A 19056-nucleotide genomic window follows, 5' to 3' on the forward strand; every position below is an offset into this window, starting at 1 on the left:
TTCCTGTGAGGACGTTAAGGACCCCCTAGTCTCATTAACTGCATTGCTGCGTTGATGGCTTTGGCCAGAGGTTGGAACTAATCCATTGAGTGGGACATTTGACCAGTTTGGTGATACTGAGACCTCCACAAATCCCCCCGCGGGATAGGGGGAAGAATTTACCCGATGCTCCCCAGAATGTCGTAAGAGGCGACTAACGGATTCTGTTTCTCCTTTTACCCTTAAGTGTTTCTTGTATAGAATATAGTCAATTTTTGTAAAGAATTTAGTCAAGCAGTATGTAAGAAATGTTAAGTCCTTTGTACTGGAAACTTGCATTCTCCCAGTAAGGTCATATATTGTACTACGTTGCAAGCCCCTGGAGCAAATTTTTGATTTGTGCTTTTATGAACAAGAAACAATTGACAAGTGGCTCTATCCCATCTCCCCCCTTTGCCCGTCGCGATATAACCTTCGTGGTTGAAAACGACGTTAAACACCAACTAAAGAAAGAAAGAAAGTCAATTTCATTGCCTTTGCCACGAGTGGTGGACAGACGATGCTACGAGTGTACGGTCTTGTGGAAAAAATGCAGTGCGTTCAGTTTCATTCTGTGAGTTCGACTGAGCTTGACTAAATGTTGTATTTTCGCCTTACGCGACTTGTTGCATTTAGTCAAGTTTTGACTAAATGTTTTAACACAGAGGGGGAATCGAAACGAGGGTCGTGGTGTATGTGTGTAGGCCTATGTGTGTATGTGTGTGTGTGTGTGAGTGTGTGTGTGTGTGTGTGTGTGTGTGTGTGTAGAGCGATTCAGAGTAAACTACTGGACCGATCTTTATGAAATTTTACATGAGAGTTCCTGGGCATGATATCCCCAGATGTGTTCTTTGATGACGTCATATCCGGCTTTTTGTAAAAGTTGAGGCGGCACTGTCACACCCTCATTTTTTAAATAAAATTGATTGAAATTTGGCCAAGCAATCTTCGACGAAGGCCGGACTTTGGTATTGCATTTCAGCTTAGAGGCTTAAAAATTAATTGATAATATTGGTCATTAAAAATCTGAAAATTGTAATTAAAATTATTTTTTTTATAAAACGATCCAAAAACAATTTCATCTTATTTGTCATTATTTGCTGATTCCCAAAACATACATGGGTGCAACCTGGAAAATTCCAAAAACCTGCAAAAGTTGGGGTCCAGGGGCAGCGCCCCGTTGGGGGGGGTTTGGGGGGCGAAGCCGCCCAGAAGCTGAAGCTATTTTAGTATTTAAAATGCCAAAAAAAACCTCTCCTGGAACAAAAACATACAAAGTAAACCATACTATTCATCCTAAAATTTTCAAAAACCGGCACTGCCGGCAGCCGATGAAACCAAAAACCGGCTGCCGGCGTGTAGCCGGCAGAGTTGCACCCATGAACATATCAATATGTTTTATTCGGATTAAAAACAAGCTTTGAAAATTAAAAATATAAAAATTATGATTAAAATTAAATTTCCGAAATCGATTTAAAAACAATTTCATCTTATTCCTTGTCGGTTCCTGATTCCAAAAACATATAGATATGATATGTTTGGATTAAAAACACGCTCAGAACAAGCGGTGGACAGATGATGCTACGAGTATACTGTCTTGCGGAAAAAATGCAGTGCGTTCAGTTTCATTCTGTGAGTTCGACTGAGCTTGACTAAATGTTGTATTTTCGCCTTACGCGACTTGTTATAAGTTGTGGTATTTTTGTGAGAGAGAGAGAGAGAGAGAGAGAGAGAGAGAGAGAGAGAGACACACACACACACACACACACACACACACACACACACACACACACAGAAAGAGAGAGAGACAGAGGGAGACGGAGAGAAACAGACAGACAGACAGACAGAGACCGTCCTAACCAACGCCCATGACTCGAGTTCATTAACATCTGGCCTCAGGCAAAAGGCCTGACTACCACTCAGACAGAGACACTCATAACAGTGGACTCACAATTCATGAACATCTGACCTCAGGCAAAAGGCCTGACTACCACTCAGACAGAGACACTCATAACAGTGGACTCACAATTCATGAACATCTGACCTCAGGCAAAAGGCCTGACTACCACTCAGACAGAGACACTCATAACAGTGGACTCACAATTCATGAACATCTGACCTCAGGCAAAAGGCCTGACTACCACTCAGACAGAGACACTCATAACAGTGGACTCACAATTCATGAACATCTGACCTCAGGCAAAAGGCCTGACTACCACTCAGACAGAGACACTCATAACAGTGAACTCACAATTCATAAACATCTGACCTCAGGCAAAAGGCCTGACTATCACTCAGACAGAGACACTCATAACAGTGAACTCACAATTCATAAACATCTGACCTCAGGCAAAAGGCCTGACTATCACTCAGACAGAGACACTCATAACAGTGGACTCACAATTCATGAACATCTGACCTCAGGCAAAAGGCCTGACTACCACTCAGACAGAGACACTCATAACAGTGGACTCACAATTCATGAACATCTGGCCTCAGGCAAAAGGCCTGACTACCACTCAGACAGAGACACTCATAACAGTGGACTCACAATTCATAAAACGTAAAACGGCCAGCCTTGATAATTCAACGCTCATTTTTCACATACGCCGGCCCAATAAAGGCGGCATCTGACGGACACAGACGGCTGGGAATGGTAGGCCATGATTATTTAAATGTCCTGCTGGCGGCTTGTCGTCTGTCACTGTCCTTCACTGCTTTCACTTGTGGTCTGGGAAACTTCTTTGATAATCTAAGGATTCGGGAGAGGGGTAGGGGATTTGAGGGTAAAGATACAGATTTTTTGTAGATTAGCCAAGAGAAATTACGACGAAAGACAGAATGAAAAAGAAACAAACACAGAAACAAACAACCAAAGAAGGAAAGAAAGAAAGGAAGTAGAAACAAACGAACAAACACGATCTCTCTCCAAAAAGACATTTCGGCGATCGGAATCTCTGTGTGGACACTATCTCCATAAGACTCACTGCAACGCACACTATGCCGAACGGGCCTAATGTCGAACCAACACTATACCGCATAGCCGCTGTGCCGAACAGCCACTATTACTGCACTATGCCGAACTACCCCGATGTCGAACGGGTTGAGAGAGAGATAGACAGAGGTGTCATCTTGTAGTCTTGATCTTGACACAGACAGATCTTGACATCTCCCCACAGAGCAAAGCAGCCGTCCGATCAACACCCACCAACACACCTATCTCAATAAATCAAAGAATACAAAAAAGACAAACAGTCAGCTGACGGACTTTGGCCTTTACATCCCATACCTCTCTCCATTCCTCTGTTCTGCTGATCTGGCATTTTAATGAATTCCCTTGATCGTAGCCCTGTGGATCTAACGGACAAAGACCAGAAGGCCATAGATAGGCTTGTACGTTGACCGGATAGGGTCAGCCAGGGGTCAACTTGCCCAACGGATCAACGTCAGAGACTGACTGCAGGCTTTGTGCGCCGGACACTTTACTTTGTGCGATGCTTTACCTTTACTCACAACACGACACCTGTAATTCTTACATGGCTTTGTAGTATAGACGGTTTCCTTATCCGGTCAGGCGCGTTACTTATCTCGCTTCGTACGATGTACGGTTTACTTACCTGGGCGCTATACGTACCTAGCTTTGTATGATGATGGTTTTACTTACCTGCATGGGGTCTTTACTTATTTGGCTGTGTGTGGGTTGTGGGTTTACCTACCTGTGCCGGTGGGCCTGTTTATCTAACAGTAATTGCTTACCTTGGCTGATAGGTCTGCTGTTCAAACACCGCTGTCACCGGAGTGTTTTGTAACGTACACCTCACAGCCGGTAATGTGGATTAAATGTTAAAATGGCACGACCTTTTTTCCGAGACGGGAATATTTCATTTAATGAAACATCCCCAAGACACTGCCTGATTGTCTGTCTTCGTCTCTGTCTGTCTGTCTGTCTTCTCTGTCTGTGTGTGTGTCTGTCTGCCTGTGTGTGTGTGTGTGTGTGTGTGTGTGTGTGTGTGTGTGTGTGTGTGTGTGTCTCTCTCTCTTTCTCTCTCTCTCTTTCTTTCTCTCTCTCTCTCTCTCTCCCTCTCTCTCTCTCTCTCTTTTTTTTTTTTAGAGTGAATGGAGTGATAACCGCAGCTGTCAGAAAAAATTCCCAAACTTGGGCAATATTTTGTATTCTGTATTCTGTCTGTCTGTCTGTCTGTACGTCCCCCCGCCTACTTGCCCTTCAACATCCATGCCTTCCTGTTTGTCTGTCTCTGTCTGTCTCTATCTGTCTCTATCTCCGTCTGTCTGTTAGTCGGTCATTCAGTCATTCCGTAGTTCCGTTAGTTACTTATTCAATTGGTAAGTGATTAAGTGAGTGAGTTAGTTTACATCTTGTATAATCTCTCAGGAATTAATACAGAGCTTGGATTGTTTGCTCTGATTATGCATCTTGGTCAGTCAGTCAGTCAGTCAGTCGGGTAGTTTTTATTGAATCAGCCAACTCATACTTCACACCTTGCACAACCCCCCAGGCATTCATATATAATATAAGGACAAAACAACGTCATTTTCGACCACACTCTGGCCAGCGTCAGGTGAGTTTTGTTTGACCACTGGCATAACTGACCACCGGCCACTGGCAAAACTGACCACCTAACACTGTCGTAACTGACCCGACACTGACCAGTGGTGTGACCCCCGGAAGAGAGGCGTGGACACTGGAAGACTGACCAGTGCCCGCCACTTGATTCTGAATGATTCGTAATTGATTGTATATCCCACTCTTCACACGAAATTGGCTTAGCGCTGTGATAACACAAACCCGCAGTGTGTGAGAATGACTGAGATGTTTACCTCGAGTAAATGGTTAAATTGACTTGGAAAGCCCTTACCGGTTTTATGTAAGAACGATAACACTTGTGAAATTGTGTTTTCCATGTGGACATTCTTTTGCTACTAGGCGTCACCACATTTCTGCCACACAGTTTAGTTTGTTTACGTTCTCTTTTAAATGTTTTATCTTGTGTATCTTGGGGGAAAACCTTCAAGGTAAATGCTACTTTCATAGCAAAAATAATAAAACACTGTATAAACCAATTATCGAAAGTTTTAAGTAGCTCTTGATTGGTGTCATTGGTGTCATTTTTCCCCACCGTTTTAATGTTCGACAGTATTTTCCTAAAAAAACAAACAAACAAACAAGCAAATTGTTCGGCGATTTCAACTAACTTTTGGCGCTTCACCGACTGCAGACGCAAAACTACATCCCCAGATTGGTGTGGTAAAACTACATCCTCCGACTGGCGTGGCAAAGCTACATGCTCAGATTGGTGTGGTACACTGCATGTACACATTCTCGTAATGACCTCTTTGATACAAACCACATTTACGCATTTTTCTGTCTGCTTTTTGAACTTTTTCTCTGTCCGCTTTTTGGCGTCAGAGACGACGTTTTGGCCTTCTTCTAAAGAAACGGCAAGAGTCGTTCACTGAGTGTACAAACAGACAAACAGACATAGTGTTGGTTTAGCGTGCTAAAGCGGGGCAGCCGACTGTTTGTGCAACATGACTTAACTGTGTAGATGTGACTTAAGTCAGGGTTGCGGTTCCTGTGTCTGGTTCTTTTCCCCGGTTGGCGCATGCGCACACCGTGTCTGTCACCGCTGTTTGCCGTTTGACCTTTTTGAGACCGGGTTTCAACTTTGACCGCGTGCAAGTCTTTCCTAGCAGTAGCAAACGCATCACCGTTTTTTGCAGACTCATAATCATTTTCTTCGTATCCTTACCGCGGGACCGGCACGGCTGGCCTAGTGGTAAGGCGTCCGCCCCGTGATCGGGAGGTCGTGGGTTCGAACCCCGGCCGGGTCATACCTAAGACTTTAAAATTGGCAATCTAGTGGCTGCTCCGCCTGGCGTCTGGCATTATGGGGTTACTAGGACTGGTTGGTCCGGTGTCAGAATAATGTGACTGAGTGAGACATGAAGCCTGTTCTGCGACTTCTGTCTTGTGTGTGGCGCACGTTATATGTCAAAGCAGATATGGCCCTTCGTGGACGGCTGGGCGTTAAGCAAACAAACAAACAAACAAACAAACAAATCATTACCGCATCCTCTCACCAACGATGTCCCTTCATGTTTTTCCCCCATCTTGTTCATGTTAAAGTTGACAAAGAACGGGCTCTAAATTCAGACCCCTCTCTGATTCAGTTGGTCTTGAAATACAGCACGACGTTTATTGCTTTTTAAGCCTCGTGTTGTTTTGCTCGTTTTGGCCAAGCTGGTTGGGACAAGGGGAACGGCAATAGGGGAAGGGCTCCTAATATGGACCGGCTCCTAATATGGACCACCTCTTGATCTGACAAACTAACGGCGCTAGAGCGCTAAAAACAATTTCATTCGCTGTATTCACCCTATCTGGATAACTTGCGCATGTCAAAACAGTTGCAGAAACACAAACCTTAAAACCGTTAGGCTTTTTATCTTTTTTCACTTTTGGCAGTGTTCACTCTAACTTTGATGCCTAAAACGGACTCGTTTCTGTCCACAGCCAAAGCTTTTATCACACAAAAATTGCTATATATGACACCTAAGACCGTATTTGTTACATTTTAGCAGTTTTGACCCCGAGTTTCTACTGCAAACAAAAAATAATAGCAAAATCTCAAAGTATGTGTGGGTCTCCTAATATGGACCACCTTCAGCAAATCGAAGAAAATAAAAGCTAAAGGCTATTTTCATTAATTCATAATCGAAGCTTGCTAAAAGTAACCTATAACTAGCCCTCGAGATTTCAAAAAAATATATCAAATCGTCTTCTTTTTGCGGAAGTTGATAATTTCACTTATTTTTACTCTGTTTTTGATATGCTTCTTTAGTTTCCTGGTGTGCTTCAAATAATGCTCTCATCAACCCGAAACAGATAAATCTAAAGCATATTTGAATTAGTCTGACATGCACAATAAGTTGTATCATGTTATTTTGAAGTATAGGGGGCTTTTGACAGTGATTCGTGAAGGCCGCTTCACTGGTCCATATTAGGAGCATTTGTGATTTTTTCTGTATTTAATTTTTGCTGAATGTCCATCAAAGCTATTTCACTCTAATTAGGCCTAACGGTTCACTTAAGAGAGAAGGACTACCAAACACAAAATGAAACTTCTTCGCAAGAAAACAAGCTAGTTATTAGCATGAAACAAAAAGTGGTCCATATTAGGAGCCCTCCCCCTACATGTTTTTCAGAATGAAAACTTCAGAGGGATGTTTCTAGAATATAATACGATCTTCACTCATTCAAATGAGTTAGCCTGTCCCACCAGTGCCATTGAAGTCCAAAACAATCATGGAGTTTTCTCTGCCTCATTTTAACGTGCTTGTGCCCTTGTCGCCTACCATTGAAGTCCAAAAAACCATGTCGTTTTCTCTGCCTCCTTTGAAAGTATTAGCGCTCTTGTCGTCATGTTTGTTAACATATTCAAAAGCGTTTTGAGCTGAGCTGTCGGAGCATGTCAACAGCACGAAGAAACGCGTTAAGAGCATTGACAGCAAGATTGAGGAAGGGGATTACGATACAATATCTGACCATTCTGACCTCAATGCTGTAGTATGCTGTTGGGGTGGTCGCCGTGTCAGTGAACGTGGTTAGATCTTTGTGTTTGGTTTGCTTGCTTTGTGTGTTGACATAGACACGTCGCTTTGAGGTCATCTGAAAGGAGCTTGTTCGGTTTGCACGTGCTTGGGAAAATGTCAAATGATTTGTGACTGAGTGCTGTATTCTGTGCTAATCCAATATTTTCCTTGTGGTTGGGTCTTCTCTATTTCTACGCGGATTGTTGTTCGATTGAAATACTAATATTTTAGCTGGATGAGTCTCGCTCTGACTTAATAGCGTGGCACGAAGAGACGATAAGAAATGATATCTAACCAACCTGTCTGTCTGTCTGTCTGTCTGTCTGTCTGTCTGTCTGTCTCTCTCTCTCTCTCTCTCTCTCTCTCTCTCTCTCTCTCTCTCTCTCTCTCTCTCTCTCTGTCCCTCTCTGGGCGAGGGCTGATTGAAAAGAAGCTCGTTTATATTGCTTATGCCACAACCCTCGTAAAATAAAATTTGATTTGATTTGATTTGATTTGATTTGATCTCTCTTCTCTTTTTTCTCTCTGTCTGTCTGTTTATATGTCTCTGTTGCACGTGGAGTCGTCTCGGCACTGTGATGGTCTCTGTCTCTCTGTTGTTGTTTGTCTGTATGTGTCTGTCTCGATCTCTATCTGCCTGTCCATCCTTGGCTCTAACTCTTTCATATATATGATATATATATATATATCCTCGATTATCCTGTTAAAAAATGTATCTTTTACAGTATACATATTTACAAGCCACTATATATAACCCTTGCGTGCAACCTGTACCATTAATAAGCATTGCTATTCTCTATTTTCATTGATCTATTATTTGTTTTTTGTGTGTTTCAGCTGTGACCGTGAGGTTTCTCACCAAGAGATTCATCGGCGAGTACTACTCGAGCATTGGTGAGTCTCAAACACTGTGGCACGCACGCAAGCACGCACGCACGCACGCACACACACACACACACACACAGAGAGACACAGACACAGACACACACCGCACACACACACACACACACACACACACACACACACACACACGAAATTCGTCTCTCAAATTAATGAAGTCGGGTTGTGAGACAGAAATGGGTACTAGTGAAGCTAGGCGAGGTGGAAGGGGATGGGTGACTGATCCACCCCAAGAAACAGGGTGACACTCGGAACAAGAGCGCTGACAGCATCACCCATTCCGATCCTCCAGTCACCACAACAAAACTCTTTCCTGTCCCAGGCAGTCCATGCAGACCTCGCTTCAGGTGAAAGTATGAAATTAAAGGCTGACCGATCGCTTCCTCCTCCCTTGTCCCAGTACAACTCAGCACTGACCATCGGAGGATACAATTTCCAGGGAGGAAAAGGTTTGGGGACACACTGTGACTCGCGGAGGGGGTCAGATCTGACCGTCTTTGTCCGTTAAAGGGGGGACCTGAGAAGGCCGCGTAGGGCTGTAATGACGGTTATCGCCGCGACGAGAGCTTATCTGGTCTATGTTGTTGCGATGTCCACTGATATGAATTTAAGGAGGGGGTCTGTGTGTCGCGCCTTGGTAGCCATGTCTGGAATTTGGATGAAAGATTAAGAGAGAGAGAGAGAGAGAGAGAGAGAGAGAGAGAGAGAGAGAGAGAGAGAGAGAGAGAGAGAGAGAGAGAGAGAGAGAGAGAGAGAGCGGCAGACCCACAGACATACAGACATACAGGCAGATAGAGATCAAGTCACATGTCACCGAGTCCGATATTGCAGAATATTGCACTACACTATACTGTCGAAATGACTACTGATACAGACCTTATTTACCTCGCTTCCAAACAAATTGCATAAGCTAGGGGAAGGTTGTCTAATATGGACCCCTGCCTAATATGGACCACCTCCTGTTCTGACAAACTAACGGTGCTAGAGCGCTCAAAACAGTTTCATTCGCTGTATTCACCCTCTCTGGCTAACTTGCACATGTCAAAACAGTTGCAGAAACACAAACCTTAAAGCCGTTAGGCTTTTTAACCTTTTTGCAATTTTGGCAGTGTTCAATCTAAATTTGACGCCTACAACGGATTAGTTTCTGTCCATAGCTAAAGCTGTTATTACACAAAAAATGCTATATATGACAGCTAAGACAGCAATGTTGACCCCGAGTTTCTACTGCAAACAAAAAATAATAGCAACATATCAAAGTAGGCTTACGTGTGTGTCGCCTAATAATTTGAGGACCACCTTCAACAAATTGAAGAAATTAAAAGCTAAAGGCTATTTTCATAAACTGATTAAGAAGCTTGCTGAAAATAACCTATAACTAGCCCTCGAACTTTCCAAAGAATATAACAAATAGTCTTCTTATCGTGGAAGTTGGTAATTTCATTTATTTGTACTCGGTTTTTGATGAATGTCTTTAGTTTCCTGTTATGCTTCAAATAATATTCTTATCAACCCGAGACAGATAAATTTAAAGGATATTTGAATTAGTCTGACTTGCACACTGAGTTGTATCATGTTATTTTGAAATATAGGGGGCTTTTTACGGTGATTCGTGAAGGCCTCTTCACTGTGAATTTGTTTTATTTAATTTTTGCTGAATGTCTATCAAAGCTAATTCACTATAATTACGCCTAACGGTTATCCCAAGAGAGAGGGACTACCAAACACAAAATGAAACTTCTTTGCAAGAAAACAAGCTAGTTATCGGCAAGAAACAAAACGTGGTCAATATTAGGCAACCTTCCCCTACAGACACAATTTATGTCACTATAAACCTTGAAAATGATTGCAATCTCGGGCGCAGTGGCGTGGTGGTAAGACGTCGGCCTCCTAATCGGGAGGTCGTGAGTTCGAATCCCGGTCGCTGCCGCCTGGTGGGTTAAGAGTGGAGATTTTTCCGATCTCCCTGGTCATCTTATGTGCAGACCTGCAGAACTTAACCCCCTTCGTGTGTAAACGCAAGCAGAAGACCAAGTGCGCACTGAAAAGATCCTGTAATCCATGTCAGAGTTCGGTGGGTTATGGAAACACGAAAATACCCAGCATGCCTACTCAACGAAAGCGGAGTGAGCTGACTATGCTCTCAGAGTATAGTGTGGGGAACCCAAATGAGCAAACGAGCTCACACGTAACCAGAAAATTCTGGAACGCTGAAGAAGAAGAAGAAGATTGCAATCTTGCATTTGATCAACGAAATACTCCTCCCCCCTCCTCCTCCCCCTCCTTCTTCTCTTCTTCCTTCTATACAGGTACAAGATGTCTAACCTGCGGTGGGTTGAAATGCACTTCTGACAGAAACAACCTCGATTACGCTTGACTGCCTTGTCGCCGTGATTCACCAAAGGTGTTTGACCTCTGCTTCATGTCACGGTGACAAGACTCATCCCCCTTTGAGCTCTCCTCCTTCCGGTTACGTCAAAACCCGAATCGGCGCAAATCCGACGCGAAATCCGTGACACAAAGGTTTTATTTTCTACAAGCTTTTGGTTGATTGAGCACATACCCCCCCCCCCCCCCATACACACACGTTAGATTCCCGGCCACGATAACATTACGGTTACCTGTCCGTTGTACCGCGACGCGGGAAAGGTACTTGGGAATGTTGCTAAATTGTGTCACACTCATCACCGACTGTGGTGGGATTGGGTAATGGCTGGATGCTACAGGCTTAGGAATGAATGATGAGGGATTTGCGTGGGATTGCGACCCACACGTTGGTGGCTTGTTTCGCCTCTGAGGTGTCATGTTTCACGGTGTTGAGTCATGGGAATCACACGTTTATATCCCCTGGCTAAGCCACTACTGATTTCTTAATGAGCATCGTTAATCTGACGGTGATGATTATGCTACTTATCAGAACTGCTGCGGGGGTACATTTTTGGTGTCTGCATTAAAAGAGCAATTCATGGAAAGGCAAAAAGGGACTCCTTTTTTTTTGTTAAAGTTATATCTTTGTTTCAAAGCCCTCTGGGCCCAAAACAATAACATACTTGACTTGACTTGAAAGGCCGCGGTTGTGAGGTCTGACGTTTATCCGTCTCGGAATTCTAGAATCACACAAGATTTCAGCGTTCCTGTCGATTTTTCTTGGAATGATGATAGTACCATTGAAAAGAAAGTCGTTTTCACAACCTAGCCAGGTAATTCATGCCTCTTCTTGATGTATTGTAGATAGAACACTTACATTCCATCAGCATTTTTTTTTCTCAATCTCTACTCAATGCTCTCCCGCCCCTATTCCTAGAGAGAGAGAGAGAGAGAGAGAGAGAGAGAGAGAGAGAGAGAGAGAGAGAGAGAGAGAGAGAGAGAGAGAGAGAGAGAGAGAGAGAGAGAGAGAGAGAGAGAGAGAGAGTAAAGTAATGAAAATGAAAAAAAAATGAAATGAGAGAGAGAGAGAGAGAGAGAGAGAGAGAGAGAGAGAGAGAGAGAGAGAGAGAGAGAGAGAGAGAGAGACAATGACAATGACAATGACAATGACAATTCTTTATTTTACGAGGGTAACAGAATAAGCATAGGTATACTTTTTTGCATCTGGCCCTCGTCCTAAAGAGGAACTAAATCTACTATAACAAGAAATTCCTCCGAGGTAGGAAAAACACCCCCGTCAAAGGGAAATAACCTTCTCAGTTGGTGGCAGTGACTGAGTGAGAATGGTTATTTCCCTTTGACCATTAAGATGTCCCTCTATAAGTCCTTGTATAATTTTAATCCACCAATAACTCCCTAACCGTGTGTTTGACTGGTCCCAATTTTTGTAAGGACCGTCTCAGGAATGTATGGAACCTGTTCACCAAGTTTGGTGACGATCGGTCCGTTCATTCTTGAGATCTATATGCGAACACAAACAAACAAACAAACACATGGACGGAATCCTATACACACCCCTTTACCGGGGGTGTAATAACTACTACTACATACTTACATAATTAGTAAAACAGTATAAGTTTATGTACATAAGTGCATTATATGAAACATTGTAGTTTATAAATGTTCATGACAAGGTGCAAAGCAAAAATGTGCAAGTCAATTAGAGTCAGAATACTATGTAATAGTACTTCAACTCTGCAAGACAATGGATAGTATGCAGAACATCATAATTTCGTGAACAAAACTATAAATCAAAAGTGAGTGACTCTGTCCCAAAGGACATAACAATCAAGAATATACTATTTTCATTAAATGGGATATATATTTGTTTTTGAAAGAATCTGTGCTGGTAGCTTCCCGTAAGGCATTCGGAAGAGCGTTCCAGAGACGGCCACCTGAATAAACTAGACTAGACTTAAATAAGTCTATCCTAGGAAGAGGAGTGTTAAATTTCATAAGGTGGTGTGAGTTCTTCAAAGAGAATTTTGAACAAATGGTTTGGGGTAGAGTTTCGGATATAATTTTATGCATAAAGATTCCTTTGTTAAAAAGCAGTCTTGACTTTAGAGGTAAGATCCCTAAATGTATGTAGTCTAACTCTGTGAGGGTAGTGTGCTTTAGTAATACTACTTTTAGCGCTCTTTTATGTAATCTGCTAAGTGGTTTTAAGGAATTTAAGGAGAGAGAGAGAGAGAGAGAGAGAGAAAGAGAGAGAGAAAGAGAGAGAGAGAGGGCGAGAGAGAGAGGGCGAGAGAGAGAGAGGGCGAGAGACAGAGAGACAGAGACAGAAAAAGAGAGAGAGGGAGAGAGAGAAAGATAGAGAGAGAAAGAGAGAGATAGAGAAAGAGAGGGCGAAAGAGAGAGAGAAAGAGAGAGAGAAAGAGAGAGAAAGAGAGAGAGACAGACAGACAGACAGACAGAGACTAAGAGAGGGAGAGACAGACAGACACACAGACAGACACACAGACAGACAGACACAAAGGCAGACACAGAGCTAGCTTCTCTTTGACTTTCGCCTCGTAAAAATACAGATAAAAGTGCGCCTGGATCAGAAGTATCAACCGTCCGGTAGGGTTGTAATTGTCCAAGGTTACCCCTTCTGTCCATCTGTCCCCCATTTTAACGTTCCGCTGATGCAGAAATGAGGGCGATGGACAGCTGAAAGCACATCAGATCAAACAGCAAGATAGCCTTACCGCCTGTGACAACATGACAGGGGGGCGGGACGTGGACAGTCCGCCAGTTGGACGCAAGCTTTGGAGATGATGAACATAAAATTATAGAGGTGAAGGGAAGAGGAGAAGGGGTTAGAGAAAAGGGCGGAGGGTGGAGGAGAGGGGAGGTAGAGGGACATAGAGGAGGAGTGCGATGCATGAGAGAGAGAGAGAGAGAGAGAGAGAGAGAGAGAGAGAGAAAGAGAGAGAGAGAGAGAGAGAGAGAGAGAGAGAGAGAGAGAGAGAGAGAGAGAGAGAACTCGAACACTTTATTACCGAATGATAGAAGCAGAAAGAGAGATATATATATTCTGAGCGGGTGTGTGTGTGTGTTTGTGTGGGGGGGATGGAAGAGATGGGGTGAGCATACCCCATAATGCAGACATTTTTGAATTGATATATTCCACAACAGCTCCCACTCCACCCCTTTTTCAATTCTACCCGAGAAAAGACGTAGCCGGCCAAACTCACCGAACTCACCAAACCCTCACAGACACACTCAGGTGAGGTGTCCGTTCTCGCACCCCGGGTGCCAGCGATGTACCCGGAATGAGCTGATGCATAGTGATAGGTGCTAAAGTGCTGCTCACTGGGGTAGAACGCGGGAAGGTAAGGTTACCCGTTCCCGGAGAGCGACAGCTTATTGGCACCCTGCTGGGATTGGTGTGAACAATCTCAATTTATTTAACGGACGTGAAGGGGGGTAAAGTGCTGGAGGTTTGGGGATTTAAACTGAGATTGCTGATTATGTTGGCGATAGTGGTTCCTATTGTGCTTTGTTGTGGTAGCATGACTCGCAGACCAGACAACTCAGATGTGTACTTTTAGTATGGTTTACTAAGTGCCTTGTTTACGTATGCCTAAACATGACAGTCATGGTTTATGAGCGAACTGATGACCAGGTTCCAGTGCAAATAATGGCAAAAACGTGACATTGTCTTTTTTAAACACGATCCCGAATACAAGATATGACAGCGTAAAAAACAAAATCATTGTTCCAAGGACAAGCGGGCAAGTACCAAGTTCAAAATCGTATCTGGACATAGAGTACTATCATGCAATAGGATCGGGAAAAAGCCGAAGTCATTATTTTTGTGACCATCGTCAAAAGCATACCTGGGATAATGCCCACCCAAATTGATCACTCCCATGTTTGAATCTGTATTCAGTAGTAATAACAGTTCTAAGATTACTGTTTGGATTGTAAACACGACTTCTTCAGTTGTTAACAGTATCTCCTGTCAGACGATACGGGTTCAAACCTAGCAGAACGGTACATACTGGGTCAACGTAGCGTCTCAAATGTGAAAGTTGTTGATTAAGTAAACATGACGCAGCCTGCTAGTTTTGAGAGTGGCGCAACACGAAATTGACCGCTACACACGCCGGTACTTCTGTCTCAGAAAACCCCCGAAAACCCCGAAAACCTCAGAAAACCCCTGAAAACTTCATCAGAACTTAAGAAAATTCTTCCTTAGATCGTGTTTTGGGACATATTTGTATGAAATCATGACTTATATCTGAAACATTCACCGTTCATGGCTTTATTTTTGTGTTTGTGCGAGGATTTACGAAGAAGCGGAAGTACTAATCACATGACGTCATAAATACTTGTGCTTTCGAGTAACTAGAGTTACCTCCCTTACATTAAAACTGTTGCATCGACTTCGTCGAAAATCCTTTTAACACAAAAATAAGGGTGCATGTAGCATGAATCAGGCATGACTTCTTACAGACATGTCAAATTCTTAACTTTAAAGATAGATTTAGTTAGTTTAGATGGGGTTTTGGGGGTTTTTCGGAGGTTTTCGGGGTTTTCAGTTTTTTGGGGAAGTTTTCGGGGTTTTCAGGGGTTTTCGTTTTTTTGGGAGGTTTTCGGGGTTTTCATGGGTTTTCGGAGAAAATAATTAAGTACCCCTACACGTACGCTACTGCTCAAGGATGACGAAGTGAACCTTGAACAGGGACTTTGCGATCTACCGCAGTTGTACCAGTGTAGACTGTACCGTTACGGTGCGACCCTCCTTTTAAGACATAAAAGAATCTGAGAAAACCAGGTCTTAAAAAGGAGGGAGTCTTAACATGGGGGTACATTTTAAAAGGTTATAATAATACTAATAATACTAATAAGGGTATTTATATGGCGCAAATCCTAAAATAGTTCTAAGCGCCTTAGAATCAATCTTCAACGTAATAATCTTCATTACAGCAACATTACACATTTAAAAAATCTTCAAATAAATAGAAACACAATCATGTACACAATGCAGAATTCAAATAAATCGAACGTTATCAACTACAGTCACAAATCATCGCTACACATACTGATGGGACGCCATCGCACGCGCGCACGCGCGCACACACACACACACACACACACACACACACACACACACGCCACACACACACACACACGCACACATGAACAAAAAGTCTAAGAAAACAGGGTTTTAAAAAGGAGGGAGTCTTAAATCGGGGGGTCTTAAAAGGGGGGTTCCATATAGATTTTGTTGCCATCCTGAACTCAGGTCAAAATGAGTTCGGCTCATTCTCTCCCTGACAGGATGCCTTGAGTTTCCTTGTCTGGCAAGGAAACCGATTTTTTTATTTTTTTATTTTTTTTTACATATTTAGAGCTTTTTGTAATGTATTATTGATATAAGCAGATTCGCGATCGTCGATAATGATTTTTCATGGTGTTTTGTAATTTTAAATTACAAAGGAATTGATATGTAAGACAGTTTCAAGCGAGCTATTTTTCGCGGCTGTATTTACTGTGCAAACAACTCTAAATATGGCAAAAGTGTCACGTGATAATCAACCGTTTGGTTTCGGCGCTCACTGGAGCAGACGATTTTTTCTGTAACCAGTTGACAGTGATGAAACCATATATTACGGTCTCCTTCCGGCAGCAGTCCCAACATTTCGACTTGTTTTGACCTTAGAACGACTGATGTCACGTGTCTTTATCATAATTGTGAAGAACAGAACGGAGATCACTGTCGAAGTCGGCCAATCTGCAATCATTTTCGTCTCGCGAACACTGATCTCAAATTTAGATCAGTGCTCGCGAAAAAACATATGGGAGATAACTCTGTATTCTTCTTTTGATAGATTCGCGTAGGACTGTAGCGTCCGGTCAGAGAGACAACTGGCAATAGCCGTGGAGCGATGCTTATCAGAATGGCACAAAGGGCGATTCCGATAGGGTCGGGTTTCTCAGACCGAGCAATTGTCAAGACGATACGAGTTATTCGCCTTGATTTTCCACGCCTGTAGGTGGAGCCTGGGGTCAATGCTAGGGTTGACACGGTGACTTGCACGCGCCGTGGATTTGTTTTGTCCTTCGTCCGAAAACACCATCTCTGTGTCCGATACTTTTGGCCCTTTTGTCCGATAATAGTGGGACCGTCGTGGCACGTCGCACGGGATCCTGAATGGGAACACAAAACAGTGATTCTTCTTGTACCTCGAGGGATGAAACTGATCCCGACACTTGATAATGTTCAAGACTTTGCAAGATCAACAGCTTTCACAGCGCTGATGACTAGTTTGACAGTCTCACGCACAAATGGGGTTCCTTTTCTTTCCTTGTAATCCACTCCCCCCCTCCCCCTCCCCCTAGAATTTTGAGTTTAGTCTTTCAACCTGTTTGAAAACATTTTTGTTGCTGCTAAAATATGCTTGTCGACGATGGTGGCTGTGTGTGTAATTCGGTTAGGTATCGGTTATGACTTCACTTTCAGAATGAATATCTGTACCAAAATACAGACGAAAAGCTGATGGAACCTCTGAGTTGACCAACACACGCTGAAAGCCAATCTTGATTCATAAAAGCTGATGGAACCTCTGAGTTGACCAACACACGCTGAAAGCCAATCTTGATTCATAAAAGCTGATGGAACCTCTGAGTTGACCAACACACGCTGAAAGCCAATCTGGATTCATAAAAGCTGATGGAACCTCTGAGTTGACCAACACACGCTGAAAGCCAATCTTGATTCATAAAAGAATAACGAGGAGAACGTAAAGAACATTTTGAAAGAAGATATATATATATGTTACAGTCAAAACGGGAAATCAGTCATTACGGGTAATGACTAAAAGTTTTAGTCATTTCCGGAAATGACGGTTTTGATCAGTCATTACTGGAAATGCCTAAAATCTTTAGTCATTACCCGTAAATGACTAAAAATATGCTCTAGACATTACCAGTAATGACTGAACATGAACTAAATGTTCTGAGATGAATCCCATTATTACAAAAATTGTGAGTCTTCATAGTTTGCTCCCCCACAATCATCTAATTTTTATCCAATTATGCATGATATTGTGTTTCCCGTTTTGACTGTAACATATATACCTTCTTCGTACAAACTCGAGTCCACTTCCTCGTCTGTAACGACGATCAATATGGCCAACAAGTAACAGGAAACTTTAGAATTGAAAAGGTTAAGGTTTTCGTGATTTTTTAACAGGGAAATTTACATAATTATCAAGTACTTCAGTTCTGGTTGTTAAGTATAAACAAAGCGAGTGTGAAACCATTGCTAATCCGGCCGTTTCAATTATCAAATCATTTGTTCTTTTGAATATAAAGAGGAATGTCTGTCGGACTCCAACTAAAAAGATCAAAACAAAAAAGACGTTAGGTTTGAACACATGCCACAGCTGCTCTTTGGAACACAGATTACAAATGATATCCACCTGACTCAAAGGATGTCATAATATCACATAAAACAGCGAAGACTTTGAATTCGAGCAAATACCACAGTTGCTGTTTATAGAGCATTAAAAAGAATATCCACCTGACTCAAAATCCAATTCAAAAGATGAGACAAAATAAGAACAGGCTTTAATCGCATACCACAACGATGACTCTTAACTGGGTGTCCCAAACATTCCTGACTCGAAGAAGGAAAGCAAGAACACACGTGAAACATTCCACAGTGCCCTACAAACCCCAAGAAGACAGAGAAGACAACAAAGACTCAGATCACCCCCACTGATAAAATCTTGATTGCGGACAGGGATAAAGTCGAACGTACGGTTTTAGGGGACACCCTTCTTTCTCTCCCTGACAAGAAAAATTGGGCGAGAATTTAGCGAGGACACCTAAAAGTTGGCGCAGGATTAGTGGGGAGACACACAAAACGGCGATCAAAGAGGATGTTAAAGGTCCTTGTCTACATTTTTGCTTTTTTTCAATAATCTTATGGTTAGATTTCGCTAAAAAGTTATGTCAGATGATGAATGAACCATGGGGGAAAAAGTTAAAGAAAAAATATATATGTAAAAAAAAAAAAAAAAAATTTTTGGGTAGCGTGACTCATGCTTTCAATATTTTGTTTTCTGTTTGCTGAGAACATGTGCTTTGCCAAAAAAT

At 42.6% G+C, this 19056-nt stretch overlaps 1 protein-coding gene across 1 annotated transcript in view; it reads left to right on the top strand.

Moving 5' to 3' along the window:
* The window catches only part of LOC138963149 (ras-related and estrogen-regulated growth inhibitor-like protein), a 47189-nt gene that overhangs the window by 19117 nt on the left and 9016 nt on the right, over positions 1 to 19056 (top strand). The window contains exon 2 of the mRNA XM_070335183.1: positions 8467 to 8523. Coding sequence (XP_070191284.1) covers positions 8467 to 8523 — 57 coding nt within the window. The remainder of the gene's footprint in view (positions 1 to 8466; positions 8524 to 19056) is intronic.

The sequence above is a fragment of the Littorina saxatilis genome, linkage group LG3, assembly GCF_037325665.1.
Source record: "Littorina saxatilis isolate snail1 linkage group LG3, US_GU_Lsax_2.0, whole genome shotgun sequence".
NCBI classification, from domain to species: Eukaryota; Metazoa; Mollusca; class Gastropoda; order Littorinimorpha; family Littorinidae; genus Littorina; species Littorina saxatilis.